The sequence below is a fragment of the Dermatophagoides pteronyssinus genome, unplaced genomic scaffold (assembly GCF_027571235.1).
Source record: "Dermatophagoides pteronyssinus isolate colony J.1.1.1.1 unplaced genomic scaffold, Derpt_VIB-CSIC_2022.12 sq0007, whole genome shotgun sequence".
In the NCBI taxonomy this organism is placed as follows: Eukaryota; Metazoa; Arthropoda; class Arachnida; order Sarcoptiformes; family Pyroglyphidae; genus Dermatophagoides; species Dermatophagoides pteronyssinus.
Window position 1 is genome coordinate 606,932 of NW_027461531.1, and position 21,835 is coordinate 628,766.

The 21,835-nt window shown below is 28.6% G+C and overlaps 1 protein-coding gene across 1 annotated transcript; it reads right to left on the reverse strand.

Moving 5' to 3' along the window:
- Positions 1-4: 4 nt before the first annotated feature.
- On the reverse strand, positions 5-21,637 carry fra (neogenin protein frazzled). The gene is made up of 6 exons (XM_027349954.2): positions 20,613-21,637; positions 3,746-5,017; positions 2,276-2,302; positions 1,098-2,180; positions 879-1,030; positions 5-815 (listed from the first exon to the last, which is right to left on the reverse strand). Exons 1-6 carry the CDS (start codon positions 20,890-20,892, stop codon positions 690-692), a joined length of 2,940 nt encoding a protein of 979 aa, XP_027205755.2. The 5' UTR covers positions 20,893-21,637; the 3' UTR covers positions 5-689.
- Positions 21,638-21,835: the final 198 nt, after the last annotated feature.

Here is a 21,835-nt window from a genome sequence, read left to right on the forward strand (position 1 = left end):
CATCTGAATTTCAAGACAGAAAAAAATGTTCGATTTAATTTTATTCAAATAAATTTGAAATAGTATCGTCGCGTATATATATGATACAGCTAAAAATGTCAAGATTGTATTGATTTTTTATGTATGTTGTATAAAACAAGCAAAAATTGAATGAAAATTTTTCTTGTTAATAACAAGAAAGAAAATGCAAAAAAATAGAAAAATATAAATATTGGCGTATTCAAATCTTTGAAGTTTTCGTTTTGACGCCTTTCCGAATAGCAATGAAGAACGTGACGAAAAAAATGATGTATAAGTCGTAGTTGTATATCTTTTGTTTTGATAAAAAGAAAAAGATGTTATTAAATAGTGAAAAAAATGAGTAGATATAACAATACATAAAAAATGATAATAGAAATAGGAAAAAAGATTAAGCAATTATATACAAGCCATAGTAATTGAAAAAAATGGGTAAAAAGTTGAATGACAAAAAGATGATAAAAAATAAACGAACAAAAAAGCCCTGAAATAGTGCTGAGCAAAAAAACAAAATGAACTTAAATTGTACAATGAATTGAATTAAATGAATAAATGAACACAAAAAATTGTTGAAAATTAATTAGGAAGGAAAAAAACAAAATTGTATGATCCAAAGATGAAATGCTGCAACATAAATTGGATTTTCGTGGACAACCATTTATTGATATTCTTCAACAGGATTCCATTCCATGTATATTCATGATATTGTTGTTATTTGGTTTCATGGCATTCAAATCTTTCATCAAGTTATCCAGATTGGCCATCTCTTGATGCAAATCATCCTGATTAAAACTCGCCTTTTGAATGAAAAATCAGAAAATATGGTAAACAAACAAATAATAAAAATTTGAAATATTTACCGAAATTGAATGATCATCCGAGAAATTTGTAACCGATTTACCATTGCTTGCCAATGTAGAATTGCTACCGCATATGTTATTATTTGTATTTAAATTATTAGTCGTGGTAAGCAGAAATTTTTTACTTGGACTAGCCATGGATGACAGGGAACCTGTTTAAATTTTTCAAAATTAAAAAGTCAATTATTTGAACCATTAGCAATTAGAAAAGACTCTTACTGTTATAAATGCTATTATGTGAATTATTTTGCATGCCTCCCAAGGTAACTAAAGAAGGCAACGGTGGTGGTGGCGTAGGTACGCCAAAACTTTTAAGCGCCGAATGTGAAACAGTATTACCGGATGCTGTAGGGACCATCATCGATGATGGTTTCTGTGGCTGACGGCTATTGGATAAATATATCGAAGTGTTGGGAGGACTGGTAGAACTATTTGTTATGTTCGATGTACCGGTAGATGAATTAGTCAATACAGTATTGTTCGAAATGACTGAATGTGGTGATGAAGAGTTTCCCGAAGACATATATGAATTAGATGAATTCACACTATGGCCAATCTGATTTTCATGCATATTAGTCAATGCAATATGATTGCTACCAGAACCTGGTACTGGATCATACAGATGATGATGATGATGTTGATGAAAGGCAGCGGCCATTGCACTGGCAGAATCCATTGTATCCATTGGATGTGGAAGATTGAATTGATTTGTTTTAGGATACAGTGGACGTGATAGACCAGTTGAAGGCTCCATGTTCATCATACTATTTAATAACGAATGATCCATACATGTTGATGTTTTTGGCCTTATTGATGATGATCGACGCATGGTTGCCATGCCCATATTATCAATAGGTGATGATGGACTTTTGCTATGTATGTCATCATATAATCCTGTATTCATACCATACGTTGAATTGGTCTTTTTGATTTTGGCAAATGGTTGTTCAACATTATTTTTGACTGATAATGCAACACTGCCACCGTTTGAATCATTATCACCATGATTTTTGTCTACCAATTTCAATTCCAATTGTTCATTGTGATGAATCCAAAGATCAGGGGGTTTTTCTAACATACCACCCATACTATTATTACGAATATTATTCATCCTAGAATTAGTATTCTTACCACTAGGACTAGTGGCCGTTGGTATATAACCTTTTCGGTTTTTTCCCATCGTTTCATTATTTTTATTATTTTTAGATAGATAAATTTTCATTATGGCAACAAGAAATATAACCACCAGAATAAAGATGATAATAATGATCAAACTGAATAGATTAACTGAAATAACGGAACCTGAAAATTGAAGATCAAAGATCAGGAAAATGAAAACAATAGAAATCATATGACATATGATGAATAAAAAACAGAAATAAGAAGAGATAACTTACCGTTGATTGTATCCGTTTTCATCGTTGCTATAGAATGCAACAAACATTTTACACATGGTTGAAATAATTAATTATTGATAGCCAAAATATATAAAGATTCCAGAAACATTGACAAATGATGGCCATAATGATGAAAGTAAGTTATTGGAATAGTAAAAAAAGATAATCATTAGGACAAACACATATAGTGGAATGCAACAAAAAAAATATGAAAAAGAACAATTATGATGAATAATTCATTGCATAGATTACTTTATCCATGTGAATGAAATTGTCTCGAATTAACAGCAAAATAAAATGCAAAAAAAAATTCAATATATTAATTGGAAATCTCAATTTGATCAACAATAACAACAAAAAAAAATCGATCGATGTTCCTTTTTTGGGCAAGAAAAAAAAACTCAATTTAAATGATCATCGGATGTTTTCTAGAAATTTATCGTCAAAATTTTCTTTCAATAATAATAATGAGTCATTAAGATATTGAAAAAAAGAAATCGATTTAAGCAATTCGATGAAAGAAAATTTTAATGGCAAAACAAAAATGCAAAGCAGTGAAGCCTATATTCGAATTGAAATGATGCATTATTTAAAGACCAATGTTGTTTTCAAAACACGATAGCGTGTCAACATCCTCATAATGATAACGAATGAAAAAAATAGATATAAATATGTTGAAAGAAAAGAAAGAAAGAAAGAAAGGAACAGGAAAAGACCTAGATTAAAAGGTCCATGGCACTTCATAAATCAAATATGGCCTTCTAGCTAGGAAGCAAGAAAAAATGGACAAAAAAAAAGAGTAAATCCGAAACGAAAAGAAACACATCAAGCATCTTCTCACTCTTTTCATATATGGAAACAATAAAATGTTTCCCTGTTTTTTCCTTTTCCAATTCTGGTATACATTTCTTATCGATCCAATCGAATTTTTTTTTGCGCTTCATCATCATAATGCGAATGATGATTCGGGTAATAACAACAACAACAACCAAAAAGCTACTATAAACGAATGTATATTAATTGAACAAGTCAAGAATGATTCTATGAGATATGAATAAAATGCGAACATCATCTATAACGAAAATGGTAATATTATTACTATTTCATACTATCAGACAATTAATTTAGAATTGAATACAAAGGAAAATGATCTAGAGCAAGATCATATCACACGATTGATTAATTGAATCGTAAATAAGTTGTTGTTGTTGTTGTTTGTTGTCGTTATTGTCCTAAATATAACGCATAACAATAACAAACATATAAACAAAAAAAGAAAAGAAAATTTCATTCATTGATAGCTAAAATGTTCGAAGCAAATTAAAATAGCCTTATATTCTATATGTGTTTGTCATTATTTAGATTGGTACTTATTTCTAAAGAAAATAAAAATCGATACTATGACAAAAAGTTGAGTCATGTAAACAAGTAAAGTGAATGAACTAAGAAATAAAATTGATGATAAATTACCGGGTAATGTACGAAATGAAACTTCGGAAGATAAGGGTCCATAGCCTTTGTTGTTTCGTGCCTGTATCTTGAAATAATAAACACTAGATGATTGTAAACCAGTCAAAATTGCATTTAATTTGTCTTCGGTTATAACTTTGACGATCCAATTACGGTCCTCTTGTGTGTTGTCCTGCGTGTAGAATATTACATATCCAGTAATCTGACCGTTTGGCTGTTTAGGTGGTTGCCAATGAAGATTTATTGAGGTCGGATCATCATTCGATGATGGAACGATTGTCAAATCTCTGGGAGCGGTGGATGGTACAGCTTCGTGAGTGGTATTCACTACGGCCATACTCCACGTACTATTACGTTTATTTTTGATTACTTTGACAGAGAATTCATATTGAGTGTTTGGTTTTAAATCTTCAACCAAAAAGGTTCGTTTTGTGGTATTAGCATAACGATATCGAGGTGAATTTGAATGAATACTGTTTGTATAACGGATCAAATACCAACGATTGTCAGGATGTATGATTGTATCGCGAGAAGCATCTGTCCAATCTAAAACGATGGCAGTTGATGAGATGACTTTTGTTTTTAAGCCTATCGGTGGTAGCATTACAAATTGATCATCTTTATCCAGATCATAAGTTATTTTGATCGTTTCATATATTGGCTGACCTTCGCCACGTAGATTATATGCGCGCAAACTTATTACATATTCTGTTGAAATGGTTACATTTTCGATCGTATATGATCGTTGATCACCTTGTACACGCCATGTCCATCGATCGGGTACCCCTTCACCCCAGCCGACCGTATAGCCACGTACAACAATGTTTCGATTTTTAGGCGGTGTCCAAGATAAATGTATTGAATTACGGTCTTGTTTCAAACGTAACGAACCAGGTTGATCAGGTACTTGTGTTTCATCAAGATCTCGTTGCAAAGTTTCAACGGTAAACCATTCAGTGTATGGTCCAGTTTCATTACCGTAGATTGCAGCTAATTTGATCTGATAACTAGTAGCTTTTTCTAGATTTTTAAGCTCATGATGATAATTGGATGAATCAAGCGCAATAGTTTCCTGTTTTTTGCTGCCTTTCAAACGAAATTTTATCTTATAGCCCTGTGGTTCTTCCAATGGAGATTGCCAATGAATTGAAATAGATGTCGTTGACAATGATCGAACGGTTACATTTAACGGTTTATTCGTATATGATGGATCAAACATCATATCAAAATCCATTTCATTTTCACCGCCATTACCAAAATTTTGATCAATATCTATAAAATTAATAAATAAAAAGAAAAAAAACGAATATCAATTAGATTTGAAACAATTCAGTAAAAAAAAGAACGGCTTGAGAAAGAATCAAAGATGAATAGACCAACTAGATAGTTGACTTGAATAATTTTTTATTCTATTTTTCTTTTGATAAATGATGATGTTCATTCAAACAAAATAGAATGAATCAAAACTCCATTAACAAACCGAATCTGACAAAGAAATGATTCGATTATTAATGTATTTTTGTTATTAATGTTATTTAATTAAAAAAAATGGTAATAACCAACAAAAGTTTTATATAAGAGGTAAATGAAAACATCTTTTTATCTGTCATAGCAGAAAAAGAAAAACAGGAATAAAATTTACATCACTTCAGTTAAACTGAAACGTGCTTAATAATAGTGTTTGCAGTGAATTTTATTCACTGGAAAATCTTGATCATTGAAATTTATGGCCCAAAATAGAAAAAAAAAGAATTTAATAAAAAGGATTCTTAATGACGAAGAAAGATTTCGATTGATGATATGTTCAAATTGAAATATGTGATTAACTCAAGTGAAAAAAAAACATAGCCACTTCAATGTTTGTAGCATGAATGTGAATGAAAATGAACAAAAATAAAACGACAAGATACTAATATGATTTGAGAAATTAAGAATCAGAATAAATGAGTTTTTTTTGCTTCTTTTTTCTTAGGAATAAGAAGTAAATTATTGCCAGATAAAGAGAAAAAGAATTCTCAACACGTTGTATACTAGGAGTACGAGTCAATTTATTGAATAAATTTATTGTCATCAGTGAACGAGTTAACAGTTAAGTGAACATCATCATCATCATCAAGAAATAAAAATCATGGATCATCATTGCAAATTCATTTGAAAGTATAATTATTCGCATGGATGAAATTCGAAAAAATAGAACCTGAAACTTTTGGTTTCCGACAAAAAAAATAATAATACCGACAGTATCGCCATCATCATCTACCAAAAAGTTTCACACATAATCGGGTCATTTTCATTTTTTTTCGCTATCTTTTCATTTCATTCGGCTATAGTGGCGGTGAAACTCAGTATATTATAAAGATAATTAATTAACTGTTAATTTACCAGGCAAACGTTACAAAACAAAAGCAATATGAAAGGTATGTGCACATTATCATCATCATAATACACACTTTTTCATTCATTCATTCCAAACACACACACACACACAATAGGACACCATGGTGGTATTAAAGAATCCATTCATTTGTTATCGTTGTTTATTGGGTGTTTCATAAAGCAACGAAAAAAAAACTGTGAACAAAATCTCATTAACATAAACAACAAAGAATCGGTAACGTAAAACGTTACATTATTGTTCGGTTGAACCTGCTGGAATCCATTATGATGATGGACCGGAATTTATTTCACATTCATTTGTTCGATCAGTGGTTGGTTGGTTGGTCGATCGGTTGAATGGCTAACACAATTTATAATCACCATCATCATCACATATTTATAAGAGTGAAAAAAAAGCGTGAAGAAGATAAATATTTTTTTTCATTATTGTACGACTAGGATCATCAAAACATTTGAGGGAAAATTTTTTTTTGAAATCGATTCATTCAATCAATCGATCAACAACGGAAAAAAATAAAGAATGGTATCAGCTTTGCTTGTTCGTTGAACCGTTTCATTTGAAAAAGTTTTCGATTTGGTCCTAAATAAATGGATGTTGATGGTAAATGATGGTATTCAATAACCAAACATCTACACACAAACGATTTATAAATTGTGGCATAAAAGAATGTCAAATGTCGTTTGTTAATACAAATGCCATATACGGGCTAAACGATTCGATTTCATTTCGAAATCCATCAATTTATAATAATTTTGCTTTCTCGGGAACAAAAAAAAAATTTATTTTGGAAAAAAAAGGAGAGACATCTCATTATGAATTATTCAATTTTATTATCATTTTTTCCCTGATTTTTATCCATCATTCTCTTTTTGATTTTCATTTTATATAATTCATATAAAATAAAAAAAAACACACACATACAATGATTGAATATCTATTACACATCCATCCTGATGATTGTTGTTTAGATGGGAAAATGGAAATAAATAAATTCTTCGTTTTGTTTGTTCGGTTGCTTTTATTATTATCATTATTATGGCATAGTAATGACAGAATCGTTTTCATTTGGTCACGGAACATCAACTTGAACGATCCATGGCCATTGGTTTTTTTCCAATATTACATGTTATCCTTGAAATTTTAGGATTCTTATTTTCACCATCATAAAAATGTTTGTATATGTGTGTGTTTTAATATTTTCAATATATAAAAATAAACTGGCCAAAATTTGATGATGATGATTATATGGTCGATTAAGAGGAAAATGATTCTGAAAAAAAACTTAAGCTATAAAAAAAACCCCTAAAAAGGAAATGACTTTTTTAAGGCCGGTTGTAATCAATTTTCATGCTGAAGTTGTGGTTGGCTAAAATTTATCGTAACCAAATTCTGTGAATAACGCAAGTATGTTTGAACAGCAACCAGAAAAAAAATCTCATTGTAACTTGGCTGTTACATTGTTTGATAACTAAAAAGTAGGAAAAAATAACGAAAATCATCACCGATAAGAAAAATTTAATGTAATTAAAATTCAATCGATCAGACAAAAGGTGGTGGTGGATTTTTTTCTGTAAAAAAAATAATAATTCCTGGTTTATCTTTGGGTATCGGGATTTTTTTTTTTGAACAAATTGAACCAAAAATTTGACTGCTGATATTTGAATTATGTTAGGAACAAATAGGAAAAAAAACCATTGTGGGTAAATTTTTTATTATTCAAAAAAAAAGGAAAGAAAGATCCGAGATAAAGGCATCGACCAAATGGTGAAAAGATAACAAATTTTTCTTTCTCCACCCCACATATCTAGCCCCTACAATTCGTTCAATCATTATTATGGTGAATTTAAATTTTTTTTTGAATGAAAAATAAAATGCCATCATCATACATGTAAGCATTGACTAAACAGGCCATTCATCTTTTCATTGATGCATCATCGAAACGATATTATTGTTATTTAGTTGAACCAGAAAAACAAACGCAAAAAAAAATAAATTATGCTGACATGAACATAAAAATAAAAACAAAAAAATTCGCTTCCTATCCTATAAGAAGATATTGGTCCCGGTTTATATACACATGGTTGAATTTGTTCGATTTGATTAATAATTAATTGTTATTTGAAAAGAAAAAAAACGGTGAACAACAATGATTTTGTTCAGCAACGATGATGATGACATGAATTTGGACAAAAAAAATGATGAAGAAAATGATGCTATGAACAACATCATTATTCAAGAAAACAAAACAAAACCAAAATCAAAAACCTTAAAGAATTTTTCATATGTTTGCTAAAGTTTCTATAAATAAAACTAAAGAATGAAAAAAAATGAATACACAGGAAAATAGAATACTTTAAATCATATAATAAAAACCAGATTCATCTTCATTTGTTTAAAAATTTATCAAAATCTATATACAAATCCATTCAGAAAAATAGAAAGATTTTTTCAAAAATTGTCGGTCTATAAATATCTAAATGATGATATCGGGCTATAGTGGTTTATTTTTAACGCACATTTTATTTCTTCAATCAATTGATTCTTCATACATTTCATACACAGGAAGGAGAAATTTCTTTAGTCAATCACCAGTAATAGCTACTTTTCTATAATCATTTTTTTCCAAATCTCTATTATATGATCCTATCAACCGTTCAATCGACACATCTGATGTAATACAACTACTTTAAGAAGAAGAAAAAAACAATAAATCAAAATAAGTATTTGAAAAAATTTTCCATAAAACTTTCGAAAATTTTATTTTATTTCTAAATTTGATGAATTGAAACAAAACAAAACAAAAATTCAATCAAACAAAACAACAAACAAAATTGTGGTCGATGCAAACGAACAAACAACCAAAAAAAAGAAGATATTTTCTCTTTTTTTTTATCAAATTTATCGTTTCGAAACACAACAACAATATATCTTTATATAACGGAATAAAGGATTTTGATATTAGCAGGGTAGCATTAACAGTTGAAACAAAAAACAAAAAACATTTCATTTCGTATCCAAAAAAAAAAGTATCGATAACAAAGACAAATTCATTGCAGACAGAATAGGAGAGTGAAAAAAAATCGATTTTGTTGTTTTGTATTCTTACAAACTAGAATCATATGAATCAAAAAAAAAAACTCAAAATCGAATCTCATCCAATGTTATATACGGTTTGTTTGATCAAATCGGATCGAATAAAAAGGAAAAAGTTGTACAATGTATCAACTTTTTTTTCAAGAAAAAACAATCGAATCAAACACAATTTTTCGATAAAAATTTTTTTTCCAGATCAAGCTCAACATGAATTATATGAAAATATTTTGATTTCGTTGTTGTATAACCCCTGTACTCCAACATTCTTTTTTTTTCAGCTAATAAAACATTCATTTTCGCACATATAACATTGGTTTGAAAAGAAATGAACAAAAAAAATGAAAAGAAAGAAAATCTAATCAGACAACCGAAAAAAAAACAAAAACAAAATCATCATTTCATTTTACAAATATTCTATGGATGCGCGTGTATTCAGTGAAATAAAGTTCATCATCCCTGAAAAATTCGGATACAAACAAAAAAAAAAATAGAAAGCAAAAAAATTAAAGTCAAGAAACAATAGAAAAAAAATAGGATTTGTTCATTATACAAACGACGTACACAAAGCACACATTGTTAGTCGACCAGAAGATAATTTGATTGAAACAACAAAATGAATGGCGACGAATTCCTTGATCACATACCGAAAATAAAAGAAGGAAAACAAAATTCCGACAACGGAGATTGATTTGGAAAGGAAGGAATAAGGAAAATAAAACAAATTTTCCAACAAATTTGATTTAATTTGAAATTCTCCGTGTTGTGTATATACATTATATTTAAGAATTGAATGAAATGAAATGGCCAAGATAAAATTGAATAGAAAAAAAATACTTTCATTACCATTTCATTCAATTTTCTTTATGAGAAAGATTCTATTTTTCATGCATTTTTATTCAACAACAAAAACAAAAACAAAAACAAAAAAAAGATGATGAAATAAGCTTCTTAAATCAAATAAATATTCTATATGTGTACCATGTATATCCATATGGAGTAATGTTTGATTTAAAAAATTCCATTCCAAAAAAAAAAAACACATGGATAAAAGTAATCAATATGGAATTTCGGATAGAGAAGAGAGAAAATAAAATAATGTTATGTCCAGGCAAGTTGAATAACATATGTGTGTAAGTGTGTCTAGATTGAATTCAAAAGAATCGGATTGTGAATGGGATCGGTTGGTCGGACATTATATTCATTCATTCGAATATATACCGGTCAAAATGATCATTTAAACAAAACATTTTTATTCAAAAAAAACACCATAAAAGAATCCAGAAAAAAAGAGAATTCAATTTATAACATGACATCAAAATGATTTCGATTTTTATTCTCATTTGATTCTGACTCTTGACTTTTCTTTTCCTCTCTGTATAAACAATCAAATTGACCATAAACATATACAAACACTATTCAAATGAAAAGAAATTCTTTGAAAAGTGAAAAGATTTTTTTTTGGCTTTCTTCATCATCATTGATTATCATAATGATTTCATTGTTTATAACATTTGAAATACTTTACAATCATTGTATATAGTACGAACAATGAACATATTTAGTTTTGTCATAACAAAACTACTGCAAAACAAAATCGATGATAATGATGATGAAGCAAAAAAGTGAATGGAAAACATATATATTGATGAAATCGAACATATTTTTGGACACAAATCAACATTTGTAAGATTCAAAAAGTTATTCCGATTTCTGTTTGTTGATTTAGTAGCAGCAACAACAATAACAATTCAAATAACCAGATGAGTATATGAAATGTTGTTAAACAAATTCTGAACAACATCAACATTCAATTGTTGTTTGTTTTTATATTTCAATTTTTTCCAAAATTCTTAACGAGATCGATAAGAATAATACAACATCTTGAAAATTGTGGGTGGATTAACAAAAGCGATTTTTTTCTTCTTAAGAATTAATAAAATAAGATGAAAAGAGTTTAAAATGTCTGTTTTTTTTCAAGAATTTCAAAAATTCTTACATTAAAAAAAAAGAAAAAATTGACCAGATCTGTGTATAAAATGATATTATTATAATCGATTATACGAACAACATGAACATCTTTTATTGTTGTTGAAATCGTTATCGACACACAAAAACATACACGCCCGAAAATTTTGATGGATAAATTCTACATTAGAATCGATTGTAATCAATAATGATGATGATGATGATGATAAAGACATGATAATGGATAAAAGTGAAAATGAAAATGGCTATTATATATTTGAAGAGAAAATTACTAAGATGATCATAATGATCGATAATAATAATTTTATTGCCAATGAAAAGAATACAAAAAGAAAGAATTTCAAAATTCGTTGACAATGGAGCAAAAGATTATCCATTTTTTTGTACTAAAAATACAAAAAATAGAAAAACAACAAAACCGGGACATTGAATTCATTTTCACTCGACAGTGAATGATAATAAAACGCGAAGAAAAACATCCCATATTGGATTGTGAACAAAACTAAATAATGATGATGATGATGATCATCATAATAATATTTCGAAACAATTGCTTGAATTCGAACCATATGATGATGAGAATTATTATGTTAGTTTTCAATTTTTATTTTTATTTTTAAATAAAATGAACAGTTTTGAAGCCATCATCATCATCAACAACAACAAATTACATTATATTATGGTTTAAATGAATGTAGTGAAACTTTCCAAGAAAAAAAAACGAACAAAAACAATAGGCTAGAATATCACATTCAGTAAATATAGATAGAGAGGCTGATGACATTGATCTCGGATGAAAGCAATGTGTCATGACCCTTATTACAATGACAAAGAAATGAAGAATGAAGATGTATTCTTCAGTAGTACATCACACATACATTGCATGACATATATCAGATTTAAATGACAGTATTAGGGGAAGAAAAATGTTCACCACTCTTAACTGAATGAGTTAACAAAGCTATACTATACACATTGCTAGAGTATCAAACAAAATGAAACAAAAAGATAGTGAGGAAATGTAAAGTTTGTTGTTTTGTTTTTGTATCAAAAAAAAAACAACAACAACAAAAGATTATCATAAAAGAACAAGGAAAGAACCAATGCTTAGTTGTGTATCAATTCGACAACAAAAATAACTGTTGTTAATATCAATTCTACCATGATGAATTCAGAAAGGGTTCATCCATTTCGAATATAACAAAACAAAAACAAAAAAAATTAATTCAATTATGAATCATTAGTCATGAAATAAAAGACCCAAAGGCAACCCAATAACAACAACAACAACAACAACCACAATCGATTCATCATAAATTAAATCCATTTGATTGATCAATTTAGTTTGGTAAAAGATGAAAAAAAAATATTTGAAATTAACGTCACACATGTACATATTAAATAGTGACAAGTGATTTGAAAGAAGTAAAAATATAAAAATATATCCCTTCACCCACCCTAATCATCGAAAACAAGTAGCCCATAAATGTTTCAAAAGAATACACGTACGAATCGAGAGACCAAAGAAAAAAAAATACAAGAATTAATGCCAAGAATTTCCAACTACAAATAATAAATAGTCAAGAGGAAAGTTTGACATAGAGAGACAGGAAAAAGAATCAAATGAATCGATGGAACTATTAATGACTGAATGTGATTCCTATATGTTGACTCATAAATTATATTGTCACCAATAATCAAACTATGAACTAAATATATACACATTTTATAAATAAATAAATGTTTGCCCAAATCTCTTGATGGATCGCCTTAGAATTTATACTAAGAATTGATGTTGTTGTTGTGGCAATGAAAGGCAGGGTTAAGGAAAATTTGGATTTTCTTTTCTGGCATCATCAAATATAAAACGAAACAACTATCTAATGACACTATCAACAATAACGAATTGTCGAATAGAAACTAATGTTTTTTTTGTTGTTGCTGTTGTTCAATTCATAGATCGATTGAAAATAATAATAATAATAATAATGATCAAACATTGACATTGATGATGCTAATTATTCAATAAAATTGAAAACGAATTTACTATTCAATAACAAGATTGTAATAGGATGGTGATGATGAAGGAACAAATCGAAAACGGAAATCCAAAATGCTTCTCATTTTTCGGTCTGTTTTTTTCACTGATGTGCAACGAAATTGAATTCAGTTTTATTATTGTACTTTCATTCGATCTATTAACAACTAGATAAATTGAAAAATAAAATGAAATTTTGTAATTCCACACGAATTGCTGTTTAGGCGAGATAGATTAATGAAGCAGAAAAATATTTTTTTTTCTTCTCTGGTTACATTGTTCATTGATTTGGTAATCAGTAACGAAAAAAAAACCTTAGATTTCAACACCACAAAAAAATTGAGAAGAAAAAACGTTTATCTTTTATTTCAATTCCAAACAAAGTATCAAGAATTTCAGCAAAGATAAAATTATTATAAATGAAAGAAATGATTGATTTTTGATTGTCATTTCATTCAAAATGTGTGTGTGCGAGTGTACGAACATAACTACGAAACATTTTTTCCCCTGCACTTTGTATTCGATCATCAAATTCATAAAAACAAAACAAACAACCAAAAAAAAATGACTTGGAAGTATTGGTCAGTCTTTTTTTATATATCTGATTACTTACAGACTTGGTTGTTTTTGTACATTTTGTTTTCATTTCGTTGATATTTGGTCAATCAAAGAATTGTCTTTATATGCGTGACAAATATTCAAGCCACTGAACTACAACCAATTATGATGATTAGAAAATGAATGAAATGAAACATTCCGAGTTATGAATGACAAGCACGTGTCAAATTTTTTTTCTTCTTTCAACCACAGAAATTTTGTTTGATCAAAAATGACAAATCAAAAGTATTTCAAATATCTACGAAACATTATGACCAGCTGAATATTTATATTTAAAAAAATTGCAAGAGAAAGAAACCAACTGTTTAAATGTTCCTGTAAATCAAATGAATGTTGTTCATAGGGAAAGATTCGGACCAAAAAAATAACATGTTGACCGAATGAATTTTTTTCTGGTTTTATTTTTTTTTCCCAATGATTCACCAATATAGAGTACAATATGTTTTTCATTCAATGATTTCTTTCTTTTTTTCTTTCAATCTCATTTTATTCACATTTTCCACAATTATAAACATAGACAAACAAACTGGTGAAATATATAAACAGACACGCAAACAGCATGTTGTTGGATTCAAATTCAGATTGAATGAGAGAGAGAGAGAGCGAAAAAAAACCAGACAATTATTGCAATGTAATGACATTATTTTCATTTACAAGCAAACAAACATGAAAATCCAGAAAATAAATAAATAGATGGGAAAAAAACCCGAATATCATTTAGTAGATTCAGGGGCAGATCAAAAAGAGTTTGTGTGATGATGGTTTTTTTGTTTTGTTTGTTTGTGTGTGTTAATAATGCATAAAATGCCCTGTTGGAAACCAAAACACACATCATTCAAATGATGAAAAACAATTAGAAATTATTGACCAAAATCATTTTTTATATTTGTGATGATAGTTAGTTCTAGTGAAATGATCATATCGATTAGGAAACTTTTTTATTATTATTATCTCTTTCTTTGTTCACTGCCATTACAAATAATCCAGATGTATAGAGTTTTTTTTCAAGTGAAAAAAACAAAATTTAATAAAATGAAAGACCAAATCAAAATGGCCAACGAATGATGATAAAAAAAAACTTTCGTTTATAGGCAAAAAAAAACTATTAAACTATAAGGCAACAAAAATCAGCAAGCAAAAATAAAATTATTTTTTGTTGGTTCAAAAAAAGTTTTTGCTTTCCTGTATTTTCTCCGTTGATATAATCCAAAACTGTTTGAACAAAAAAAAAGTTTTTCGTTTTATAGATAAAGAATCAACTGAATGAATGTGTTTCAGGATAAGACGATGAAGAAAATGATAGAGAACCGAACAGCAAGGATTTATCTTTTCAATGATGAACCATTTTCTATCGTTGAAATGGACAAAATTCGTTTTTTTGTCGAAATTTTTCTTCATTATAAACAATCCCCCTTCATCAATACAAACACAAGATTGAAACAATCTTTAACACCATTATAATTGTCACGTATTTGACACAATACACATCGATCGAATGTTTTATTGATGATAGGTGGAATATCAGTAAACTTTGAAGTTTATTTTACTGTTTCACTACAATTTACAATTCATCCAAGAATTTTTTTGTTTGTTTACGTGATATTTTTGTTTTAAATTAACAAAAATAAATGAACTTAACTTAACAAAGAATGATTAACAAGTCAAATAATAATAATAAATAATCAAAACATCAAATTAATGATGGCGGGTGATTAAAAAGAAAACCATGATAGAAAACTAAAAATAACGTGAATTGTGAATTTCGATTTTTTATTTTTATTTTTGAAATAAAGAAGAAATTCATTCACTGTTCCAGAACACAACAAACAAAAAATTCTCTCTTTTTTTTAGTAAACAAACAGGAGAAGAAGAAAAAGAAAAAAAATTCCAGACAATTTAAGTTTCGGTTAAAAACTTTTTAAAATTTTAAAGAAAAAAGAATGGCAAAAAAATCAACTATTCTAACATATGGTCGTTCATTGTTTGGTCGATGGTCGTTCATTTGGGAATCAAAAATATTTATATAAAAAAACAGAATTTGATTGGCTGAATGAATGAATCCAAATGTTTAGATGTTTCGAAAGTTTTGTTGTTGTTTTCCAAGAATATTAAAAAAAATAAGTATAATAAAGTAAATGAATAGAAGCAGACCATAAGACATAAGAGCAAAATTCTTAAATTAAATAATTTCGAAATATAAACAACAAATATCTTTATATTGTTGTTGTTGTTGATGAAGGATCAACTGAGAAGTCAAAATAATGAATAATAGTATCAATGAACTAACTTGGTCTATTGATTTCAATGTCGAAGATTGAAAAAAAGAGTCTATCAACTTCATCATCATCATCATCATTGACATCATTGGCAAATAAGCAATGAAACTGTCAATACTATTCAATGACTTGATCATTGTGTATCGATTGTTGAGGAAAAAAAATCTCATGAGAGTTACAACTATATTACACATACAGGTTACAATATTATGATTATGAATTTATATCTAGAAATGAATGAATGGAACGTGAAATAGAATATAATCATGGTTGAGAAAAAAAAGGAAAAGAAAAATCAAACTTTCTCGTTTGAATTTATTTATTTATATTTTTCTTTTTCTTTTTTGCTGGGTAAAGCTATTATATCGAAAAATTGGGTAAGATCAAAACGAAAAAAATTACGTCAGCGGTGTATTCAACAACACAAGCCTGGCCTCACCCACAATCATGGAACATTTTTTTCTCTTCAAATTTTTTTTTTTTGGTAGATGTGACTGATAACAAGGATCGAGTCATAGGTTATCGTGAAATGGTAGTGGTGGCAGCTGTATGTTGGTTTTTTTTTGGAACGATCCAACACCACCAACCATCATCATCATCATCATCACGAAGACCAAAATCCTATTAGGATTCATTTCTAATTCTGTGCACACTACAATACATCAACATTGTCTCATCGGTAGAGAATGGGAAAGCTTGGTTTAGTCGAATTTCAAACATATATAAAAATAATGCCGGATTCCATAGACCAAGGTTCGAGAAATGAGATCCATTTCAGGAACAAAAAAAAGGACTTTATTAATTATATTTTGACATACATGGATAAATACAGGAATATAAAAACACATTTTCTATGTTTTCAAATAGAAAACTCAAACAAATGGCTGACCATTGGCTAGGCTACACACTACTAATCACTTTCGAATATTGTCCAGGATGACTAACAACAACTAAAAATGTCTACTATCAATGAATAGAGTTAAATTTATGGACCAACCGATATGAATGAAAAAAAAACAGGACATTAATTGTCGCTTAAAGGTGGAGTTGTTCTATGAAAACAAAAAACAAAAAATTATATTGTTGGTCAAAATATGAGGCAGATGGAATCGTTGAATTGAATACATATGGCAAAAATTGAACATTTTATTCTTTGAAAAAAAATTGATTAAAAATACTTTTTAGGATGGTCAATCCGGCTAGACGCCTATGGCAATCTCAATAAACCATATGGATTTTTTAATGAATTTTGACAAGGTCTATTTGAGAATGAATGATAAATGAAGAATAAATGTCATCATGATTCGTCATGATTATTATTATTTTTTTTTGTAAAAAAATAACAAGGAATGATTGACTATGAAAATAATTAAACAAAATGAATTCCATAAGTTTAAAGGAGAAAATCATAAAATCAGACACACACAGACTGAATATTTCATCAAAAAGGGTGTATGTTACCGGTGGCAAATTTACATAGCCAGAAAAAAAACTTTCTTTCCGCAAGAATTTCATCAAATGAACCATACAAAACAAAATAACCATGGAAAAACCCCAAACAAACAGGTGAAATTAATTATACGGCACTTTCATTTGTTTGTTTCAAGTTAGACAAGCAATATGTTTCCAGTTTTCCTGGATAGAAAAAAAACTGTTAAATATTTACCATTTATAACGAAAATATTATATATCTGGCAAATAAAAAAAAAAGGAAATCAAAACAATATAAACAGAAAAATATGGCAAACAAAAATTGTTGAAAGAAACATCATAAGCAAACACATGAATATAATATCAAGCGATGAAAACATAATAGAACCAAAAAAACTACAGAAAAGTGGTAAAAATTCTATAAAGAATGTAAATATACAAAGTACAAGAAGCAATAAACATAGATGAAATTCAAGAAACAAATGAATGGGATAGAATTTTCTAGCTTATTAGAACTTATTTGCATAACGATGATACAAATATACAACGGAATATAAACAGAGGAAAAAAATGGAATACCCTATTTGAAAAAGAGAGAAAGAGAAGAAAAACATTCCATTGAGTTTCCTGTTTCTAGACCTATCTATCGAAATAGATATTAAATTTGAATTGAAAATAAAAACGATAACAGATAATGATAATAACATCAGTGCGTCATCAGATGTTATCAGTGAATATCATCGATTCTAGCAACAACAACAAAAAAAAACAAACGAAAAAGATCATTGAAGCAAACTTGATATCCCATTATAGTATTTCCATATGTTGTTGCTTTCTGTACGTGTCAGAATATTATTCATTTGGAAATAATTATCATCATATATGAGAATAACGAAAAAAATGCATCCATTTGAGCAAATTTTCACACACACACAAAACAAAATGATTCATATACAGAATGGAATTCAATTTGTATATTTGGTACTTTATCACCGAAAAAAAAATTAATTCAAGATTCAGGAAACGATAATTAGCATCTGGAAATAATAATAATCAACATCAACAACAACAAAAAATCAGTCAATCAAAAACAATGAATATAATCTGGTGAAATTCCCACAGTCATATTATTAACTGGTGAAGAGGAAAAAATCAAAGTCAAAGCAGTGGAACAAAAAACCTGGTGAATTGAAAATTTCAACGTGAAATGAAAAAAAAGTGTCAAAACAATTTTGATCCATTGTCAAGTTTTATTTCTATAAAGAAAACTTTTTTTTTATCATAATAATCTCTCATAATTCTTCAGTTTCGGTGATGAAAATTTTTATTTCTCACTATAGTAATGTTGTCATCAACGGTTGAAATCATCGGACAACATGATTTTAGAATGAAAGAAAAAAACTTTAATCGAGTTAATGCATTACATTAAAATTAACCGTCAAGAATATTATCAACAACAACAACAACAACTATTTCAAATTAAAATTCAGTGACAACTTTGAACTTAATGTATATAAAGTGAAAAAAAATGATCAAGAATAATTACCATAATGAGAAATATTATTCGAGCAAAAAATAAAAATTAGCCTCATAATAATCTTTGAGTTGAAAAGAATATTATGATTATTATATATGGAATTTAGCATAAAATTAGCTCTATTATTTATAATTTCTTTTATGTTTTAAAAGGATTCCAACACTTGGAAGAAGTGAAATGAAGTATGTGTTCCAAAAACAATGTTGAATCATTCGAAACATATCACAGAGATGGAGAGCACACCAAAATTATTAACTATAGCAAGCAAAATACATTTATTTTACTGGATTTTGTTGATTGTAAACTTTGAAATCAAAAAAAAACTAGCTAACTAACCGAAAGCAAGATGAAAACAGATTTTTTCTTCCAGATTATGTCAAATTTAAGATAGATAGAAATATATACAATATTCTTGTTTGACTTTTGTTTTAATATGTACCAAAAATAGGAAAAAAAATAACAATTTTACTAATGAAAATGGATCACACAAACACACAATGGAAAGGCTTGTATCATTTCTTTCATATTTATTTTTTTGTTGTGTTTCGTTTCAAGCAGGAAGAATGGATATGAAAAATAAGCAGCCAACGAAAAAAAATCACAATCACATTCGGTTTCATCATATTATAACACAATAAAACAAATAATAGTAAAGCATCATCATCATTCTTTAAATGATGATGATGATGATTAAGATGGAAAAGGTTCTATAGGAATGATGTGTACAACTAACTATTAATGAAACCAACGAAACGAAACGACAGAAAAAAAAAAAAGAAACAAACGGAAACGACACACACACACACACATATACAAATTATCAAGAAAAAATCTTTCCGAAAGATATTAATGTTCTTAAATAATATGAAAAAAAAAGTTCAGAATCCAGAAAAGTAAAAATCTATATAAGTCATAAGTAATAGTTATTTGAAATATTTTTAAGGTAGTATTAGATGTCGATATATCAGATTGTTTTCGATGACAACATTCTCTTTTTTTTGAAATGTCAAATTATAAATTGACAACGACAACGACAACAGCAAAAAAGTTTGTTCTGAATGTAAATTGAATTTCTTTTTTTTTCCTTATTTTAAAATTTTGAAAATTTGCTGAATAAGCAAAAAAAATGAAATGAAAAACAAGTATGTTATGACCAGTTAGCATAATCGACAACGACAAGAATCAGGGGATGAAAAACATTCATTTCAATGGGATTGTTGTTGTACACAATATTCTTGACTTTCATCCACTTTCATCATCATCATCATCCGTGAATAAAATTAACTCTGTAATGATTTATACAAGTAAAAACATGAACTGAATGAAAAATTAAATGATAATTCCAAAGAAAAACCACTCTTACATCAATTGTGTTCGTATATGAATGATTCATTGATTGAATGACAAGAAGAATTCTTTTATTTTGAGTGAATGAAATCATCATAAACAATTAAGATGAATATTAGAATGCTGAAAATGATTATACTTACATAATGAATGGCCAGATGTAAATGATGATGATAATGATGATGATGACAATGTTTGTGTCATCACTATAATTTGAAGATGAATAAGATAGAATATGATGATAAATGAAAGAATTGAATGATTAAATGATGGCACTAAGTTGAACATTCTTGATAATGAGATCGGATTGATATAATTCTCATCGGAAGATAATGATTTTCTTCGCGTTCGAAAATTCGAACGTTGATGATGATGATGATGATGGTGGTGGTCATGATAACGGCTGTATCGATGAAAAGCCATTTTGAATAATTTTTTTAAAATTAAATATGGCAATCACCAAACTTAGAATCGTTATAGTTATTCTATGTTTTTTCAATAAGAATCATTATTTTTATCCACATTTTTTTTGAATGGCACCCAGAATAAAAATCCAAAAATAATACACATCCAGGCATTCAGCACCCTTCGTTTAAAATGATGATGATGAGTCAACCATTCGTCATGACCAAAACCAAACACCGTATCAACATCAACATCATAGGGGTCAGACACCGTCACATTAATTCAATGTTAGTCAATTTTATTCCATAACAATCGTTGTATTTATTTTCAATTTTCATCACCAGATTTGGAACCACCACCAAGCAAGCTAGACGACTCACTGAACGAAAGCTCAGGGATAAAAATTGGTGAACCAAAAAAAAAACCCCAAAAAAAACAACGAAAAAAAACGTTCATAGGTTCATCACCATTTATACACGCACCAACATTGAAATAGACAGAGTCGGTCATGTCATGTCGTATGTTCATTCGAACCTAACATGATGAAAAACAACAACAACAAGGGACGCAAACAGAAAGAAAATATAAATGGAAATAATATTTTTCAAACAGCCGCGATGATGTTGGTTGGTTGTGTAAGTTGAAATTCAAGTTTATTCGGTTACCGCCATTACTTGAGGCGCGCAAGGCAAACAAAAACTGAATCTTTTCATTTTATTCATGCATATATTCCGTTCATTCATAAACACAGATGGAGCAGAACTGCTCATCATCAACAAAATATCATCCAATGAAAGCATGGTTATCAAATGGTGAATGAACGGATCTGCACAGAGAGAATATGAATTGTGGTAGTGGTATTTTTCTTTATAAGAAAAATTTGATGAAAATCGGGTAGTGTATACCAAATACGCTTATTTAATTTGCAGTCAACAGTATTTAGATGGCATTGTAACCGAGG

Excerpts from the sequence above, each read along its gene's own strand:
- fra (XM_027349954.2), bottom strand. The coding sequence starts at position 20,892 with ATGGCTTTTCATCGATACAGCCGTTATCATGACCACCACCATCATCAT. Across the intron at positions 2,181-2,275 it reads GAAAACGGATACAATCAACG|GTTCCGTTATTTCAGTTAAT; the intron begins GTAAGTTATCTC and ends TTCAATTTTCAG. Across the intron at positions 1,031-1,097 it reads ACATAATAGCATTTATAACA|GTTCCCTGTCATCCATGGCT; the intron begins GTAAGAGTCTTT and ends AAATTTAAACAG.